The sequence below is a fragment of the Penicillium brevicompactum genome (genome assembly GCF_028827555.1).
Source record: "Penicillium brevicompactum strain IBT 35665 chromosome Unknown utg000001l_segment0_segment0, whole genome shotgun sequence".
NCBI classification, from domain to species: Eukaryota; Fungi; Ascomycota; class Eurotiomycetes; order Eurotiales; family Aspergillaceae; genus Penicillium; species Penicillium brevicompactum.
Genome location: NW_026623203.1, coordinates 4,093,605 through 4,112,505, shown reverse-complemented (window position 1 = coordinate 4,112,505; position 18,901 = coordinate 4,093,605). Strand labels below are relative to the sequence as shown.

Here is an 18,901-nt window from a genome sequence, read left to right as displayed (position 1 = left end):
CATTTATATATATAAAATCTCCCAAAAATAGAATCAATAGACCAAAAGGCCAGTCCAGAGAATGAATGCCTTAAGTGCCCGAGTGGAGTGACTACGGGCTGATCACGCTTTACCCCATCAGGGTTCCCCGCATGATAACACCCAGCCCCTTCTCCAACTTCTCTTCCTTCTGCACTCTCTCTTGACCCCCTCTCTTCCCCCTCCCACACCTCTCACACTCCGCCATTTGCTCCTAATATTCGCCTATCTATTTGGAGACCCTGAAAATCTCCCGCTCCAGCTCCACTGGACTCTTGGAAGCTGCCCCTAGAGCTTCCTATCTTATCTGACGATCCAATCTGATATGGCCATTCGCTCCATGAAGTTCACGCCCGAGTATGTAGCCTCATCTTCCCTCTCAAATAGCTAATAATCCAATCCCGTATTGGTCAAGGCTCGGGAATGTGCTGACACCCACCCTTTAGGATCCTGCTCGGTGCGCCCAGGCGGTCCTCAGCCACCCCCAACGCAGCCGGCACCCTAGCTGTCTACACGCAAACCTCCTACTCCTTCGAATCCCACTCCAAGACCAATGAGATCCGCGTGATCGAAATCGAATCCGGCCGCTCGGCTCTGATCACAAATGATCCTGGCGCTAGCAACCCCCAATGGGTCGATGGTAGCGACCAGCTAGTCTGGCTGAAGACCAAATCCAATGGAAACACGAGCTTCATCATTGGCGACGCCCGTCAGGCTGACAGTACATACACCGCCGGGACGGTGCCCGGCCCTGTCTCAGACCTCAAGGTCACTGTGATTGAGCCCGGTAAGGTTGGCTTCGCGGTGACAGGCAAGGCCAATCCCGATGGATCGTTATACAACCCGCATGATGCGAAGAAGCCTTTGACCACCGGTAAACTTTATACGTCCCTATTCGTTCGCCATTGGGATTCATACGTCGAGCCGCAGAAGAATTCCATCTGGTATGGATTGCTGGAACAAGCGCCTCTGACGCCGGCTCGCAGGTGTGCGGGCAAATATGCCGTCTCCGGACTGACGAACCTAATCCAAGTCTCGGGGTTGACTGGTGTCGAGTCGCCTATTCCACCATTTGGTGGTTCTGGTGACTTCGATATCAGTCCGTCCGCCATTGTATTTATCGCAAAGGACCCTGCCCTCAACCCGGCAACTCATACATCGTGCTCGTGTTACTACTCCCCCATGTTCTCTTGGATAAGTATGAGTGAGCCGGACGCGAAGGTCTGTAAAGTGACTGGTCTTCAGGGAGCTATGTCATCCCCGGTCCTTAGTTCCGATGGCAGCTCCATCGCCGTACTGGCCATGCGCGAGGACGGCTATGAGTCTGATAAGAACCGTATTCTCTACGTTCCAAACCCTTGGGATGGGAAAATGATCGAGATCTTTGCATCTGATGATGGCGAAGGTCTCTGGGACCTCAGTCCTTCGTCTGTGTCGTTCGCGCACGATGATAAATCATTAATCCTTCACGCCGAGGAGCAAGGCCGCGGTGTTCTTTATCAGCTTCCCTTGACTAATGCTGAGAAAGCCAAGCCTGACGCGCTGAAGAGACTAACCCGCTCGGGATATGTCAATGACGCCGTTCCTGCAGCGGCCAAGTCTCCCAAGCTCTTTGTCTCCAGCAGCAGCATTGTCGATAATAGTCTTTGGACAATCATTGACCCCTCCCACCCGGATAATGTCCAGATGGTCTCATCCAATGGCCGTGGTGGTAGTGCATTTGGACTATCCTCGTCGCAGGTCGACGAGATCTGGTTCAAGGGAGCCGAAGACCATCCTGTGCACGCCTGGGTCGTAAAGCCCTCCGATTTCAAGCCGGGCGAGAAGTACCCTCTCGCTTACTTGATTCACGGTGGCCCCCAGGGTGCTTGGAATGACCAGTGGAGCACTCGCTGGAACCCCGCGGTATTCGCCGAGCAGGGCTACGTTGTGATCACCCCCAATCCTACTGGAAGTACCGGTTACGGCCAGCCCTTCACAGACGGGATCAAGGGACAATGGGGCGGTCGGCCCTACGAGGATCTTGTCCGAGGATTTGATCACATCGAGCAGCACCTCGACTATGTGGATACTGCCCGCGCAGTGGCTCTTGGCGCTTCATACGGTGGCTACATGATGAATTGGATCCAGGGCCACCCACTCGGGCGCAAGTTCAAGGCACTGGTGACTCATGACGGCGTCTTCAGTATGACCGGCCAGCTCGCCAGTGAAGAACAGTACTTCCCTCTGCACGATTTGAAGGGTCCGATCTGGAAGGTCCCTGAGAACTGGGCGCAGTGGGATCCTTCGCGGTTTACCGAGCATTGGAAGACGCCTCATCTGATTATTCACAATGAGTTGGACTACCGCCTTACCATTGCCGAGGGTCTGGCTGCGTTCAACGTGCTCCAGCTGCGCGGTATCGAGAGTGCGTTCCTGACGTTCCCAGATGAGAACCACTGGGTGCTGAACCCCGAGAACTCGCTCTTGTGGCATCGCACTGTGCTCAACTGGATCAACAAGTACGTTGGTCTTCCAGCTGCGTTCGAGGAGCCCGATTTGGCTGCCGAAGTGAACAATGTATCGCTTTGAAAACATTTTCTTTGACTCTCACACAATGACAAATGACATCTTGAAACGTAGATACAATGGAAATAGGGCCCTTTTTTATTCTCGTCGAACAAAGGTTCCATCTTATTGTTGACAGTCTTTTTGTTCTAACCATTGCATCCTCTGAGGATATTTAAGTCTCTCTCTTCCCCCTCGATAGTTCATCATCAAGCTTCCAAGGTTCCATCGCACACATCTTACACTCGATTTCAATATTATATATCATCCATATTTCACAATGCATAACCAGCGCTCAAACTCTATCAGCTCTGTCACCCCCTCCCTCCTACCAGTCCCATTTCCCCCACTGAAAGAGTCGGTAGCATCACCGAGCGAAGTCTGTCTATCGCCACCGAAACCCAAGAACAACCCAACGATCAGTCCGATGACGAGAACGACGAGTCAGACTGGACTCCTCTCCACTTCCCCAACTCTGAGAAACTCCGCCCTGATTTCCTTGCTCTTCTTCGACACCTCGAGGCCCGTCTCTCCCCACTGGTCAGTTGCGACACCGGTAAAACTCACCCAGACTTCCCTGCAACCATGCTGGCTTACAACTTACTTACCCACGAGCAATGCGATGCTATTTGCGGTCACTATCACCAGGTCTGGCCCCCTGTCAAGGAATCCGGTCAGTACCCAGTGCCCATTCGGCCATGGATTGGATCGAAGTATGAGGATCTGATGGATCTTGACACGAAGCGCAGGCGGATTGGTCAATTTATCGGTCTTAGTGGCTGCGAGTCACCTATCTACGAGTCATATGAGGATCGTGAGATGGCCAATGCCGAGTATACCGAAGATGCCGAGGACGCTGGGATGGAAATGGACGGGGATGTTGAGATGGACGAAGCATTGCAGGAGATGCAGGAGGAGTGGGAAGAGGGACTTAGACGTGCCATGCGAGATGAAGGTCATCGTTGGGGTCAGAAATAATAGACAGGAGTTATAGATATTATAGAAATATACAGCCAAGAGACTATTGCATCTTCCAAGACTCCAATCTTCCTATTAGGCTAATACGGAGTTGACGCCGTTGACTTTAACCGTCTAGCGGTGTTCGTTCATAGGCTAAACCGAGTCCATGAATATCCATAAATACACCTCACGTCGGCAGTTCTGCGACTATAAATCATAACAGTCAACATGCCTCAGCCTCTGGTCTCCCACATCTACACGGCGGATCCTTCTGCCCACGTCTTCAACAACAAACTATACATCTACCCTTCCCACGATCGGGAGACAACCATTGCCTTCAACGATAATGGTGACCAATATGACATGGCCGACTACCATGTCCTCTCCATGGACACGGTAGGAGGTCCAGTAACTGACCATGGCATCGCGCTCCAAGACAGCGATGTCCCCTGGGTATCCAAGCAACTCTGGGCCCCCGACGCAGCAACCAAGAATGGAAAATACTACCTCTTCTTCCCAGCCCGAGACAAAGAAGACATCTTCCGCATCGGCGTTGCGGTTTCCGACAAACCAGAAGGCCCATTCACCCCGCAAGAGAATTTCATCACTGGCTCCTACAGCATTGACCCCGCGGTCTTTGTTGATACAGACGCAGACAACCAAGCATACTTATACATGGGCGGTATCTGGGGTGGCCAGTTACAATGCTGGGTCGAAGGTGAAGGAACCGTTCAACTCGATATGGACGGCAATGAAAAGCAACTTGTCTTTGACAAATCCCTCTCCGGTCCCCAGGAGCCATCTGGTGAAGACGTACGAGCCCTCGGTCCTCGCGTCGCGATTCTCAGCGATGATATGTTGAGTCTTGCATCGCCCGTTCGAGAGATAAGACTCCTGGCGCCGGAGACTGGGGAGCCGATCTTGGCAGATGATCATGAAAGGAGATTCTTTGAGGCGGCGTGGATGCATAAGTACCGAGGAACGTACTATTTCTCGTATTCGACGGGCGATACGCATTTCCTGGCTTATGCGACGGGAAGTTCGCCTTTGGGCCCTTTCACGTACAGGGGGAAGATATTGGACCCGGTACTTGGATGGACGACACATCACTCGATTGCGGAGTTTGAGGGCAAGTGGTGGTTGTTCTACCATGACTGCGAGCTGTCTGACGGAGTGGATCATCTGAGATCAGTGAAGATGAGAGAGATTGTGTATGACGACGAAGGCGATATTCATCTAGCTGTATAATTATACTGATATAGATACTCGGTACTGCATATTTGATTAATCTCGATCAATGACCCATTCTCTTCTCCCAGTTCTCCTGAACGAGTTTCCAGTACTTCTCGCGTGAGCGTTCCCGGAACGTCTTGCCGAATTTCAGCATAAACAGGAACACAGACGCACAAGCCATGCCAATGAAGGCTGCGGAAATGAAGCAGTTCTGGTAGCCCATGTTCTCGATCCATGGGGTGATGCCATACCCGATGGCGAAGGACATGGTGTTCCGCACCAGGATCACACTAGCCATGGCAACACCGCTCAGCTCTCGATAGCTGTCAATAAAGTAATTGACGCTCAGGGTAATTCCACAAGTATTGGTGAAGGCGAGAATGCACATGGCAACGATGAGGCCGAACCAGTGGATGTCGTGAGCAGCACCCACTCCCCATAGAAGCAGGGAAGCGGGCACTAGTACGAGACACGCGAGGAATGGCCAGAGACGATGCTCGGCCTCCATGACTCCATTGTTGCGGCGAGCGAGCTTGATCGTGAGCCAATCACTGAAACGACCGGTGAAAATGGACCCGAGGACCACTCCGAGGCAGCATGCCAGATAACTCAGACCGACCATGGATGATCTGAGCGAGTTGGTTAGCCTGGGCTCTTTTCCACTGTCTTTGGGGTACTCACTTGAAATTGTAGGGTTCTCCGCCAAGAATGATTGATGCAGTGCCGTTGAGGATGTTGAAGAAAACAAGATAGGAACCGTACGAGAAACTGGTCCATATTAGCTAGAATGCAACACCTAGAATGCCGAAATTACCCAGCGTAGAATATGACAGGCCAAGAAAGATAGTAAAGAATCTGCCAGAACCTGCGGAAGATAGTATTTTGCTTCTGGCGAGGTCCCAGAAGCGACAACTTCTTCGCATATGACTTCTTCGTATACATGGCACCGACCTCGGCAACCTCGGCATCGGCGGATGGAACGGATTTCTCATGCTCCCCACTTTGCTCACTTGTAGCAGAGGAGTTGGCACGCACGATGGCTGGAGACTCGACATGCTCGCGAACGTAGTTGGTTTCTTCGCAGAATAAGAACAGGAAGATGGCGGCGCATCCCACGAAGATACTGGGCCAGTAGAAGACCCATCGCCAGCCTTGGTATTCTGCGATAAATCCACATATCACCGGTGCCAGATAGTTACTGCCAGCTAAGAAGCATGCGTATAGGCCCATATATGTTCCTCGTTGGTGTGTGAAGTACTAAAGGTAATCCACAGATTAGCGCCTGGCTTGTCAACTGGGAAATCAGACGTACCACGTCTGTGACAGATATCTCGGGTAGGGCCTCAACAGGTGCTGTGAAGAAGCCCGAAACGATATTTCGGGCGATCCATTGCCCATTGGTGTTTGCATATGGACTTTTTGACGTTAGTCGTTGACTCATTGCCATTGGTCTGCGATGATGATGTTCAGCTTACCCCCACATAGTCACGCCCTAGAGTATGTCAATTGATATTCCAGCTGACAGGGGATTCAAGGCAGCTTACCAGAATTCCAATCAATGACAAGATGTATGTGGGCCGCTTGCCGTATTGCATCGCAAAAGGCTGCCAGAACAACAGTCCCCATCCAGCCAATAGGAACATATATCCCGTCCCCTCGTTCAGAGTGCTGACTGGTAGTCCAGTGGCCTCGTGCAGTGGTGTCAGAACCGAATACACGACCGAGCAAGCAATTCCAGAGAATAATGTGTAGCTGATTCCGTCAGCGTTCCATCGAGGGGTCGACACCGGAGTGGCCGTAGTACTTACATGCTCACACAAGCTGTAGACAGCATTTTCCGCCTGGGGCTCCAATTGAGGGGATCGTCTGGGTCGTTTGACGGGGTGGGGACCAGAACGATATCGCGATCTCCATGGGCCAAATGGCGGGTTTCGATGACATGGTCTACATCAACCAGTGTCACGGTTCCGGGAGTGGCAGCGGTGTCTATAGCAGGTGCCATCCTGGAGCTGATATCTGGATTGGTGTCTTAGTTTAGTCTTGTAATGGAACTTCCGCGATGCGGTCACACAAGACCCGGCAGGTATTCTTGGAATGCAAGGGTTCAATTATTGGTGGCGCCCAGACTCGGGAATGCAGCAGACAGCGGGGAGGAGAGTCAAGGAGACAGATCATTCTCATAGTCCACGGGTTACTATATAAACCCGAGGCAAAGAGAGGAGATGTGAAAAGGCAAAAAGGGAAAGATAAGCTCCGCTGCTATCTTGGCTTCCCCGCAAACTCAAATCTATAAAAATGGACTCGAGGGAGGCATTTATTACTTGTTGCTATATCCCTTTCTGAGCACAATTGGTGTATAATTCAACTCTTTCTTTAACCTCAAGTATTATCCAATTGTCTATTATGAATGCACGACTCGAATCCAGCGCAAATAACCCCCAGGACGTCAACTCGACCAAATACCACATCAACAAGGGGTCAATGCGGATACGCGGAGAAGATCTCGGCCTTTATTCCGCTCCTCCTGGCTCTTATCAGAGAAGGCTTAGTGTGTACTCAACCTTGGAAGTCCCCCTAGCCGGTGGGGTTACCCCAAATCCCACTGATAACCGTAGATTCCTTTCCTATTTCGGCCTGTCAAAGAAAGGCTTCGAGGAATCCTTGGCTGCGCTCCCACAACGCCCTAGCGCTTTCTTCGCCCGCTGGAAAGTCAAGATGGGGCAACTTGTGCGCCTGGCAATGGTCCAAGAATGCCCCAGAGTGTTCTATGTCATATCTCAGTCATTCGTGCTTGAACAGATCTCATTGGATGCTGCTTATCAGAAACTCACCTTCTAGATCCGGGTCAAGCAATCCCCGCAGGACAGTCGCACTTCCCTGCGAAAGCGATTTGGGAGCTTGCTGAAGCAAGACCGGAACATCCTCGCCCGCTGATAGTGTAGTTAGGTCAGATTGGGTGCCGCCAACTCGTCTGATAAACATACCTATCTTCTTCCGCTCCAGCCACGTCTCTATCTGTTCCATCGTCACGTACGTCTGGATGTTGGTCTTGGTATCTACGCATGTCAGACCACTCCGCCAATGGATAGACCGTGAGACTTACTTCCCGGATTCGCTGCGAACGCGGTAATCGATCGATTCTCACAGATCCTCGATAGGGACTTGACAAACAAGATGATTGCCAGCATAGACTGTGCGTATCCATCAAGACAGTGATAGTCCTCTCCATTCTGGTCAAGTCAGACATATTCTCGAGAATCACACATATCCCACTCACCGAAAATCCAACATCAACCCACGTCGGCGCCGGTGCCTCAGTCCGCATACTAGAGGTGACAAGCACGATCCGAGACCCCGGCGCCATCCAATCCAAGATGATATTCACAAGCAAGAATGAACAGAGATAGTTCTTCTGGAAGTGAGACTCATATCCGTCATTCGTTTGCTCCCACGGCACAGCCATGACATCCGGAAACCCTATAAACCCGTCAATTGGAATTCTCATCCTCTTGATCGCATGGCCTGCTTCTCGGAACGATGCCAGGCTGCCCGTGTCAGCGGTGACGAAGATCATCTTCACATTTTTGAATTTTCGATTAATGTGGTCGATCACAGGTTGCAATTCCTTTTGGCAGTGGCCTGTGAAGATGAGTGTCGAGGCCTGGGCGGCTGCGAGGACATCTGCGGTTGCTGCGACTAGATCGCCGCGCTTGAGGCCCGAGAGAATGACTGTAGAGGTTAGTCCTTGGGTTGAGTGAACCTTGGAAGGATAGATGTGTTACATGTTTTGCCTCGGACCCGTTCTGGGAAGAGACGTGTAATATCGGCCCCGGTGCTTCGGTCGTCAAATGTGTAGCTCATTGTGACCATTTATTGATTCTACTATATTGTTTGAAGTCTGTGAGAGGTGCAAATGGTTGCAGCGATCTTGTCGTCATGATGATTGCAAGTTAAGTTTGACGGCACCACGGGTGTTGTAGACAAATGCGGCATTCGGGTTGGACGTTGGAACTTGAGTGGGTGGTAATGTTCAGGAATAGATGAGAGAAAACACTAGAGCTATCATTCAGATAATTTTAGAAGTACATCTAATAAAGGAAGAAAGTTGAAGTCTGGAATTGAATATTACACGCTAGAGAGATCGAGATGCAAGTGCAATACGCTGCCATGAGATATGGAGATAGAGAGATTGACCTCGAACGTAACTAAGGATAGGAGGATATCTCGTTTACAAAACATCAACACGCTAGGAAACTGGGAAAGTCGACCTGAGAGGCCTTCGACTTCATACTGTACAATGATATACTATCCGGAGCCTGCCGTTAAATAAACCTAGTGCGAGGGGCCTGCGCCATCGTCTTCGGGCATTTGCTCAATGACCTCCTTCATGAGCTCAATCAGCTCATCAATGTCAAGTCGCTCCGAAGGCTCAACAGCGAGACACTTGCGGACCACATCCTTGACACCCTCGCTGATCGCAGGACCATCGCTCTTGGACCCCTCACTCTCACCAGACTTGGCCTTGCCCTTGGAGGCACCAGACTTCTCATCTGGGAAGCGCCAGTCGCCTCCAAGCACACACATGCTCAAGCTGCCACCGGTCTCTTCGCTGCGCGCTTCGAAGGGACTCTTGCCGACCAAACAAGCGTACAGGGTACACCCGAGTGACCAGACGTCGACCTTGGTATCGATAATCGACCCGGTCTTCACATCGAACAGCTCGGGTGCGCGGTATGGCATGGTAGAGTGTTCCGCAGCGGTATCTTGAACCGCCAAGGCGAGGGATCGCGAGGTGATCGCGATTGGGCTGGGGGCCAATGAACCGAGATCCATCAGGATGGGAGTTTGGCCATTGTCGGCGATCATGATGTTACCTGTTCGTGCGTTAGCTCCATGAAATACCGAAAACGTCCTTCGCTGAGACCTACCAGGCTTGACATCGCGATGCGCATAAGGGCGCAGATCTCCATCCTCGACACCCTCCTGACTCCGAGTGACCTCGTCATCCATCAGCGGCTCGTTCTCCTCATCTTCGTCATCTGCGCGATGACTCGCCCTCCTCTTGGGCTTCATCTGCATCTTCCGCTCCTCATCCGCCTCTTCTCCTTCCCTCCTTACACCCTTGGCCTTACGTGTCGACGCCGCCCCGCTCTTCACGCGATACTGATGCATCGCGCGCAGGGCATCGGCGACACCCAGGATCAGCACCATCAACCGCTTCTCCGGGAACTGGGTGTGGTTGACTAGATTGGCGTTAATGGCATCTTGCAGGTTGCCGCGCTGGTAGTATGGGAGCAGGATATAGACGGTTTTGGAGCCTGGATCGCCGCCATCGGATCGGAACTTGGAGCCGGATTCTGTGGAGACGCAGTGGTCGATCGAGTGAATAATGTTCGATTGGGAGTTGAATAGGTTGTAGGCTTCCACTTCCTTCAGGGCTTGCGATACGGACTCTTGACCGAATGGACAGCGGATCTTTTTCAGAGCGAAGAGCTCGGAGGTGGCTTTGTCTTGGACGAGGTAAACGTAGGAGAAACCGCCCTGGGTGGTGTTAGTTTGACCAGCTGGCGTCTGGCGTTGGGTGCCTTACCTCGCCTAATAGTCGCAGGAGCTTGAAACTGCGGTTGTTGATCTTCAGCTGGGGAGAGCTAGGAAAGCAGCACATGCAATCCGTAAAATTGTATAGGAGATCAAAGAAATACTGCGCCATTGTGTGATGTGTTGCAAATGAGATCTCGATGCGCATGCGGAGAGAGAAAGTGTCGGGAGTCGATTACGCACGGGTGGAGCTCCCATTTATTTGTTGTCCCTCCCCTTTCTCTTTTAGATCTTTTTGAGATCTCGAGAACATCCCACTTCTGAGATCTGTCGAGGTTCTCTGTCCCTCTCTATTTCGTCCTCTCTCTATTTTACCTCTCTTTCTCTCTTTCTTTTTCGTCGAATTCGCAATGGGAGTTGGGTACTTCACGTCCTTGCATTAAGACCCTCCCCTTCACCCTTCCAGGGGCTATTCATATCCGAAACTTTCTTTTATTCTCATTCTTCTTTTTACGTGCATATTTGCGCTTACATTCATCTCAATGGCGCCCCTCGATGATGTGCAGGTTGGGGACGTGGTCAATGTCCCCGGTGGTATGTATGGGACGATCAAATACTTGGGATCGGTGGCGGGGAAACCTGGTCGATTCGCAGGTGTCGAATTGAGCTCGGAGCATGCCCAACGAGGCAAGAACAATGGCGACGTCGACGGCCGAAAGTACTTTGCAACCTCCGTCCCCGGTTCGGGCATCTTTGTGCCCATGAACAACAGCAAGTATGTCACCCGACGATCGACCTCGAACATCTCGAACCCAGTGACCCCGGCGCGGGGAGGACCCGTCAACTTCAGCAAATCTGTCGGTCCAGCTCTCACTACACCCCGTCCGCGCGTGCGACGGCCCTCACTCCCTCGGCCCGAATCGCCGCGTGTGCCTCCTCCGAAACTGAGCCTGAGTGGCCTGCGTACACCCTCGGCGGCGTCCCGGAGTGGACTGACGAGTGCCCAGCGCAGTCCCGTCAAAGCGCCTTCCCGCCTATCTGACCGGCCCTCGTCGCGGATGAGCACCGCCGATGATGACTCCTCATACGGCCGACCTTCGGACTTCCGTCGACCCAGTTCGTCGGGCAACCAAGACCTGAAGGATCAAATCAAAAGTTTGGAAAAACAGCTGTTGGACAGAGACAGGCAGCTGGAGGAGCAGTCCGGGACCCTGAACGAATTCCAGAGGACATTGGAGGAAATGGAGGGTTCAGAGGGCATCTCGATTCGCACACAGCTGCGGGAGCGCAACGAGCGAATCAACCAATTGACGGCCGAGTTCGACGGCCACCGCGCAGATTTCAGAAGCACCCTCGACACATTGGAAGTCGCGGCCTCCGAGACCGAGCGTGTCTACGAGCAGCGACTGGATGAGCTCATGCAACAGAACAAGGAGCTTCAGGATCGCGGCGAAGACGTCGAGGTCGTCGCACAGCAGCTCAAACAACTGGAAGAGCTGGTCTCAGAATTGGAGGAGGGATTGGAGGACGCCCGGCGCGGAGAAGCCGAGGCACGGGCCGAGGTCGAGTTCCTGCGTGGCGAAGTGGAGCGCACCAAGCTAGAGCTGAAGAAGGAACGTGACTACTCAGCCGCTGCACTCAAAGACGTACACGGCAACGGCGACGCGCCTCGAAGCAGCAGTGACCTGGACCAGAAGGACGATGAGATCCGAGGACTCAAGGCCATTATTCATTCGCTGAGTCGCGGAAACCCTGCCGAAGATGAAGAACATCATGGTATGGAGGGACACGATCCAGAGCAACTCGTTCAGCTGGAACTGCGCATGCGCGAGATTGAAGAGACCGTAGATTACAAGGACTCTCGAATTGAAGAACTCGAACGTGAACTGCAAGAAATGCACCTCCAAGGTGGTCGCCAGCGCAGCTCGACCGTCACTCTTTCACCGAAGCAACACAAACCCACTCACTCTGCGGGTAACATCTCCAATCACTCCAACAACAACAACAACAACAACAACAACAACAACCCCCATCGCCTCTCAGATCGTACAGTCGTTCCGCCCGACTGGCACGATGCACCCACTGAGCCGCGCCACCATCGTGGAGCCTCCAACACCTCCCAGTCCCGCCTAGAAACCATGCACGAGTCCGAGCAGGCCTCCGACGAGGACGCCCTCTGGTGCGAGATCTGTGAAGCCAGCGGCCACGACATCCTGAACTGCACCAGCATGTTCGGGTCTGGTCAGAACGTCGAGCACAAGCCTACCGAGGAGCCTGCTGAGGAACCCGAGGAACCAATTGAGAAGACCGAGCCCCTCCGACCTAAGGAGCATGAGGAGCCTCAAAAGACCGGAAAGGACGTTGTCATGGAAGGTCTGAAAGGCATTGGAGGACTCGGATCGTCGATGGCTCCCGTGGCAGGCAAGTCGTCCGGTGTCATTGATGAGTCCAAGTGGTGTGCTATGTGTGAGCGAGATGGCCATGAGAGCATTGACTGTCCGTTTGATGAGTAAATTGTGGATATACGAGCATGGCGACGGATGGGGCTTGGGGTGTTTCTCTTTCGGCTAGGAGGTTCTTGTACACTGTGCACTGTAATAAATAGGTTTTTAATCAACGCTGTATACACGTTAGATTCAAACGATTTCACATTCTGCGGTCGAAAGTAGCTGTTGTGGTTGTAGGGAAGTTAAAGACCACTATCAAAAGCTAGTGGAATACAAGAACAAGTGGATTTTTCGCCAGAGGGTTGATTGGATGGAAAGAAGGGTGAACTATTTACACTCTCATCTTGGCTAGCGGGACCCAATCGCGCTCCTGCTACTCCGTAGAGTGGCCCATTCCACTTCCTTCTCTCTCCTTGGCCCACATCGAAGGTTGTATCATGACATCACAGCTCGTGGACTTGGACTCCTTGGGGTAGACGTTGGCAACGAATTGCTGGTTCCTTCACATATCGGTCTTTCCTTCATGGGTTTCGAGCTGTCTTGCCCAGAGCCTATTCCGTGGCACAAATTCCGGTGGTGCCAGTACGAGTCCCATTGACCAGGCGCTTTTGCTAGCCACCACATTAGCACTCTAGCGGGGGTGTTAGTTGTTGGTGGTCACAAACGAAGGGCCTGAAGGAATGAATTTTGCCTACCATTAATCCCTCATCTCCTTGAAGTTGAAAGTCTCATATCCGAACTCCGTCTGCATTTGGTCTTCGATATGCTGCGAGATATCGTTGTGTCGGGCTAGAAGGGCGTATCGTTCCTGATTGAGGATCAAAGTGTGGAACCCGAACTGCGCCCTCTCAGGGCTAGGATCAGACCTCACTGTGAATATGTCATTCTGTGTAGAGTCGTTGATTGAATTCGAATTTGATTGCTGAATATCCAAAAAAAGAGCGTCGAAGGAGGAACACAGATGACCCTCTTAGAAGAAAGGGATCTGTACCTCGGCACATTTCTTCATGGCAAGCTCCCTGGTATTGGGGCCCCAAGGATTCTGCTGGTGCGGGCATCTGGAGTTCCGATCTCCAATGCACGAAGATTGAGGTTCGATCCTGGCATTAACAATCAAAGATCGAAGCACCGCCGGACTAAGCCCATCCAGCGAGATTGTTGTTGAAGTGACTGGTGGTCTTCCATTTGTAGACCCCGGTTGAAAGACGATATCTAGACCCGCCAGCTCTATCATCAACGCCCCAACATAAGCTCCATCGCACGAGCGGCGAGAGCAAACATGCTGGGAAAGAAGGTTGGAGACGTGATTGTCCACGGCGCAGAGAACCTCCTGGAGATATGCCTCTCGGCTTTGGTCGATTCCGGCTAGATTGAGAGGAATATCATTAACGGTGTTTACTAAACCTTTCATCGTATAAACACACCTTTGATGACCTCAGGAATCGGCAACCCGTCGATAGGGAATGGACCTGGGCCTTTCTCTGTGGCGACTCTCAGGGCCTGGGCGAGGGCGTCTTGCTCTCGAAAGATCCAAGAGACCATTATCCATGTTGGGATATCCGGGGTCCAGTACGACGGTACATGGAGCTTGAGCATCCGAAGCCACATGTGGGCCGCAAGTTCGACTGCTTCCACGCACTGGAAGTAGTCAACTGCTATAGCGAACTTGGCCAATTCGCCCAGAGAGATCTCTCTAGGGATTTCTTGGGTTTTCCCGTGAATAACTCTGAGTATTAACATCAGAGTATCGGGGCTGCAATTATGAACTCCGACCTCCATCCAGCTGCCGGCTGCTGGGGCTTGCTCGCTAAGCCAGCGAGTAGATAGTCGAGCTTTGAAATATGGCGAGGCTAATTTCATGTGTGTTGACGAGACTAGAAAGCTCGCGTCTCCTGCATATGCCACAGGACCCCGGAGGCTCTCTCCAGGGGTGTACAGAATCAAATCGCCTTCGAGGGCGATTTGGTAGGCGTTATTCGGGTGAAACCTAGGTGGGTTTGGCTCGGTCTTTGCCTTTTTATCGGCAAAGGTGTCTTGCGGACTTACAGGATCAAGTCCTTCGAAGGGTCGCTTGTTTCCCGACATAACGAAGTCTGGTTTCAATGAAGCGGGTCAGCTCAAAACGTCAACTAAATAGAAGTATTTCTTTCCTACTTTTGAGAAAATGGCGACAACCATAAAGTTGAACAAAAGGAAGAGAGGGTGGGGAGAGAGAGGAAGAGAGAGAGGAAGAAGAAAGTCGAGATCAATTCACAGTCAACGTTTGGAGACTCACGTTGCAAGTCAGATTGAAGGCCGCTCTCCGAGTTCGATGAGCTTCTTCTATCTCGATACATAGAACTGATACATTGCACAGCCTATCTTGAAGAGGCTTTTCTATTGTCAGTGAGCTGACTCTGATGGACAAATCAGCTTTTAGTATTTGATACATTAGGAATACTGGCTGCTGTCAACACGTCTGTCTTTGCTAGTATATATAGAAGGCTGGCATAGAGCTCTATCTAACCAAAGATAGCACTGAGATAACGCTGGAGTCAGCTTGATCTGAGTACAAGTTGAGTTGAAAGTGACCTCGCGAGTTGGTAATTAGCTTGGGATAAGCCAGAGATGGCTCTATTATAGAACATTACCTTTTGAGTAGCTAGCAATTTGATGCCAATCATATCTTTCGCCATGGAAAGTCTCGGCTGAAGAAAAGAGAAAAAGAGAACAGACAGTGATAGTGAGACAGAGACAGAGAGTGAAAGTGAAGTGAAAGTGAAGCGAGAGTGAGAGTGAGAGTGAGAGGTCTCATATTAATTTCACTCGTCCTAAATGATTTCTCACTTCCCAACCTATCAATCAAGGTCCAAAGTGATTTTTTTAGGTATCAAGCACTCCAGCTGCATCTACTCAATCCTTCATTCCTATCATCTCCAAAATCATGTTCTGATCGACGCTTCTGACAAAAGCTCTGGAATCCCCAGCACTAAAGTATATTGAAATGAGGATGCGAAACAAATTATAAGAAGCATCCAAAGTCCAGCGTGGATGACATTGTTAGATCTTAGGAATCCGCAGTTCATCACACTTCTGCATAGCAAGATTCCGGGAATTGTGTCCCCAGGGATACATCCTGTTTGAGCAGCTATACCCGCAATGATGTACGTCAAGCTTGCCCTCTGTGACCATAGAGCGAACGATTGAGGGGCTCAGCCCCCCGAGCGGTATAGTGGAAGTATCCGTGGGGGATCTCATCCCAGAAGTTGGCAAGTATATTATGTTGAGATCGGTCATTTTAATCAGCAGAGCCCCCAAATACGCTGCGTTGCATGAACCTTGACAACTAGGTTTTGTCACAAGGAGTGTGCCGATATGGTTCTGTACAGCACCGAGAACTTTCTGGAGGTACGCCTCTCTGTTCTGGTCAATCCCCTCTAGATCAAGACATTAGCTGGAGGTCACGGAGCTGTCAATCATGTGGACGTACGTTTGATGAACCCGGAGATAGGCAGCCCGTTGGTCTGCAAGGGACCTGTTCCTTCCTCCATAGCGATTTTTGAAACCCGAGACAGAATCTCCCTATTATTGAATACCGAGGATATCATGATCCACGTGGGAATCATAGCACTCCACTGTGCTGGCACTTGTGGTTTGAGGGTTTCTATCCACATCTGCGCGACAAGCTCGACCACTTCCACGCACTGAAAGAAGTCAACCGCTGCGGTGAACTCGGTCAGTTGGTCTAAAGAAACCTGCCTTGGGATTTTCCGTGTGTGCCCATGAATGATGTTGAGTATCAGTAGCAAGGTGTGAGGCTTGCAATCGTCGACTGCAATTGTGATTAAGCCCCCGGCTGTTGGGTCTCGTGCGCCAGACCATCGATCAGAGAGTAGAGTGTTGAAGTATTTGGACGATAGTTTAAGATGGGCTGATGACACCAAAAAGCTAACAGTCTGCACAAGTTGAGGAGGTCCAGAGGATGAGGGCTTCTCGCCTGGGGTGTACAAGATGATGTCCCCATCAGGAGCGATCTGATCTGCCTGCTTCGGGTCGAGTTCGGGAGCAGCTGGCTCGACCGGTATGGCCTGCAGAGTTGAGGGACCAGGTACCTCGTAAATTTCCTGTTTTCCAGTCATGATAACTTAGGAAGTGTTGGCTAAAATAAATCAGGTCAGCTCTCAACATCAAGTCAATAGAGATACTTCTTACCGTATTCCAAGGTTGCAAGATGGGGATTGGAAAGGGTGGGGAGTCCAGTCTACCGAGTACTCTCCCGATTGCGATTTCCAACACTCCCAATAATGTTTATGTATATGGCACACTGTATACTGGAGAGACTCTTGGAGTCTTCGTTGAGTAGCTCCTTAAAACTGTGTGTAGGTCTCTAGCGGCGATGACCCAGGATTTCATAAACCATGGATCCATTGCCTATTTGGGACCGAGCTCCTACCGCTCTATACGCCGCCTTATACGACGGATCATAAAAGCGTTCGATGTCTGCCTCGGGCCTGGTTGGTGTTTGTCAGTTGTTCATAAACAGGAGGAATTATGTATTGGCTGAATCTCACATTTCAATTGGTAACGAAAGAGCTATCATCAACTTCGGGACCTCTTTTCAACTGTCTTTTCAACTGTCTTTTTAACTAATCGTCAAGTAATTATGATAAGGTACGGATTATGCTTGGATGAGCAGTCCGGCAAAGCTCCCCCAGCCCAAACTCGGAATCAATTTGAAGACGATATAATTTTATCAGCTCCGAGTCCGAGTACATACGACCACAGGGTGTGGAGAACAGGGCTTCCCGTCCGCTCAGCCGTACTTAAGCCACACGCCGGTGAGTTAGTAGTTGGGTGGGTGACCACCAGCGAATCCTCACTGTTGTATGTTTTTGTGTTTTTAACTCTCGAGAGAGTATGTATAACTTGGCTGTCTTTTTCCCTTAGCTCTCGAGAGAGTATGTATAACTTGGCTGTCTTTTTTCCTCAACCGAGTAAAGGAAGTCTTGGCTAAGCCTTGAACAGAGAATTAGGGATTGGTGATATCCAGAAAACTAGCTACCATTGACATACCTGGCTCCTTTGACATATAAGGCTAGTTAGCACAGAGATGTAGCCAAAAACCTCGGGATAATGTTGAGATAAACTTGGAGCCCGCTTGACATGAGTGACAAGTCGAGTCATCGTATTGGGTATACAGTGTTCCCTTCTTGTCCTTCCAAGGTTGCTATAACAATGCTGAAGTGCAGATATTTGGAAACTTCTTCTTGTTTGGGGATTTAGATTCTTATCACACATATGATGAAGGACTCTCGCCTGCTCTATGGCTCAATTTGATACAGCTTTTTCCGGTGGTCAGGCTAGATAGTCTGAATTTCCGTCAATCAGATATCTCTAGATTTAGCGCTGTGGGACAGTTGCCAGTAGCTGAGGGGGACTTGATGAGGATATGATGAACAAAGCTAAATCTTAGAAGTTATGAAGGTACTTTGGCAAAGTTTGCTTCTTTTAGCCTCTGTGTAATAAAGCATCTCGTTTGTTTCCAAAATTGTTGACTTCACGATATTGAACGAAGGAACTCACCCCTCAAGGTTGCTGTGAAGCCAAAATTGGAATTAGGGCTATCTCTTATTGTATGGGCCATGAAAAGAACAAGAACTTTGGGGAAGGGAAACATTGTATAACAGCCTCCCCCATTTTACACAATGGTTATTGTTCAAGGTTATTGTTTCGTTGTCAAACACAATAATATTGAAATCTATCCACGGCCAACTAAATGGCCCGAATTGGGCATCATCTAGGAATAGAAACTACATTTGGATGAACATCATTCAAACTTGATTGACATCCGTTCTTGGACTCCGAGACTGTGTGTGCGCCCTCTTTTGGTTTTTGCCATTATCAAATATCTCCTTTTCCAAAGTCCCTTCATCAACTTCCTACTCCCACAAATCAGCCACGAACCCTAGGAGAAGACACTTGCACAAGCAACAAACTTGCACAAAAGGAAGAGAGAAGAACAAAGGTCATCGTGTTCCGGTGAGAGCCTCGCGCAACCTCACCATCTTGATGCCTCACTTCCCGTTGCTCCTGGGGTTCTTTCTCTTTTCGTCTCTCGCCTTTTTCACTCCCTGCTTTCTCGAGGCAGCCACAGATTCTCCCTTCACTTTCGACTTTTC

The 18,901-nt window shown here is 50.7% G+C and overlaps 8 protein-coding genes across 8 annotated transcripts; 3 read left to right on the top strand and 5 right to left on the bottom strand.

Annotated features, from left to right (window-relative positions):
• Positions 1-343: 343 nt before the first annotated feature.
• Positions 344-3,543, top strand: N7506_001357 (oligopeptidase family protein; the record flags this gene model as incomplete). Its single annotated transcript, XM_056950653.1, has 3 exons — positions 344-375; positions 465-2,577; positions 2,875-3,543. 3 exons carry the CDS (start codon positions 344-346, stop codon positions 3,541-3,543), a joined length of 2,814 nt encoding a protein of 937 aa, XP_056816568.1.
• A 210-nt stretch (positions 3,544-3,753) lies between these two features.
• Positions 3,754-4,773, top strand: N7506_001356 (glycoside hydrolase family 43 protein; the record flags this gene model as incomplete). The annotated part of the gene is made up of 1 exon (XM_056950652.1): positions 3,754-4,773. One exon carries the CDS (start codon positions 3,754-3,756, stop codon positions 4,771-4,773), a length of 1,020 nt encoding a protein of 339 aa, XP_056816567.1.
• A 46-nt stretch (positions 4,774-4,819) lies between these two features.
• N7506_001355 (putative MFS transporter) lies at positions 4,820-6,760 on the bottom strand (the record flags this gene model as incomplete). The annotated part of the gene is made up of 7 exons (XM_056950651.1): positions 4,820-5,387; positions 5,440-5,526; positions 5,573-6,015; positions 6,071-6,173; positions 6,234-6,250; positions 6,303-6,510; positions 6,567-6,760. 7 exons carry the CDS (start codon positions 6,758-6,760, stop codon positions 4,820-4,822), a joined length of 1,620 nt encoding a protein of 539 aa, XP_056816566.1.
• A 635-nt stretch (positions 6,761-7,395) lies between these two features.
• On the bottom strand, positions 7,396-8,619 carry N7506_001354 (putative oxidoreductase, short-chain dehydrogenase/reductase family; the record flags this gene model as incomplete). Its single annotated transcript, XM_056950650.1, has 6 exons — positions 7,396-7,523; positions 7,590-7,688; positions 7,743-7,814; positions 7,862-7,988; positions 8,036-8,487; positions 8,541-8,619. 6 exons carry the CDS (start codon positions 8,617-8,619, stop codon positions 7,396-7,398), a joined length of 957 nt encoding a protein of 318 aa, XP_056816565.1.
• A 471-nt stretch (positions 8,620-9,090) lies between these two features.
• Positions 9,091-10,468, bottom strand: N7506_001353 (putative serine/threonine protein kinase ENV7; the record flags this gene model as incomplete). The annotated part of the gene is made up of 3 exons (XM_056950649.1): positions 9,091-9,632; positions 9,687-10,299; positions 10,349-10,468. 3 exons carry the CDS (start codon positions 10,466-10,468, stop codon positions 9,091-9,093), a joined length of 1,275 nt encoding a protein of 424 aa, XP_056816564.1.
• Positions 10,469-10,838: 370 nt separating this feature from the next.
• Positions 10,839-12,809, top strand: N7506_001352 (CAP-Gly domain containing linker protein BIK1; the record flags this gene model as incomplete). Its single annotated transcript, XM_056950648.1, has 1 exon — positions 10,839-12,809. One exon carries the CDS (start codon positions 10,839-10,841, stop codon positions 12,807-12,809), a length of 1,971 nt encoding a protein of 656 aa, XP_056816563.1.
• A 1,341-nt stretch (positions 12,810-14,150) lies between these two features.
• Positions 14,151-14,828, bottom strand: N7506_001351 (uncharacterized protein; the record flags this gene model as incomplete). Its single annotated transcript, XM_056950647.1, has 1 exon — positions 14,151-14,828. One exon carries the CDS (start codon positions 14,826-14,828, stop codon positions 14,151-14,153), a length of 678 nt encoding a protein of 225 aa, XP_056816562.1.
• A 954-nt stretch (positions 14,829-15,782) lies between these two features.
• Positions 15,783-16,861, bottom strand: N7506_001350 (uncharacterized protein; the record flags this gene model as incomplete). The annotated part of the gene is made up of 2 exons (XM_056950646.1): positions 15,783-16,159; positions 16,213-16,861. The coding sequence occupies 2 exons, from the start codon at positions 16,859-16,861 to the stop codon at positions 15,783-15,785; spliced, it is 1,026 nt and encodes a 341-aa protein (XP_056816561.1).
• Between the last annotated feature and the right edge of the window lie 2,040 nt (positions 16,862-18,901).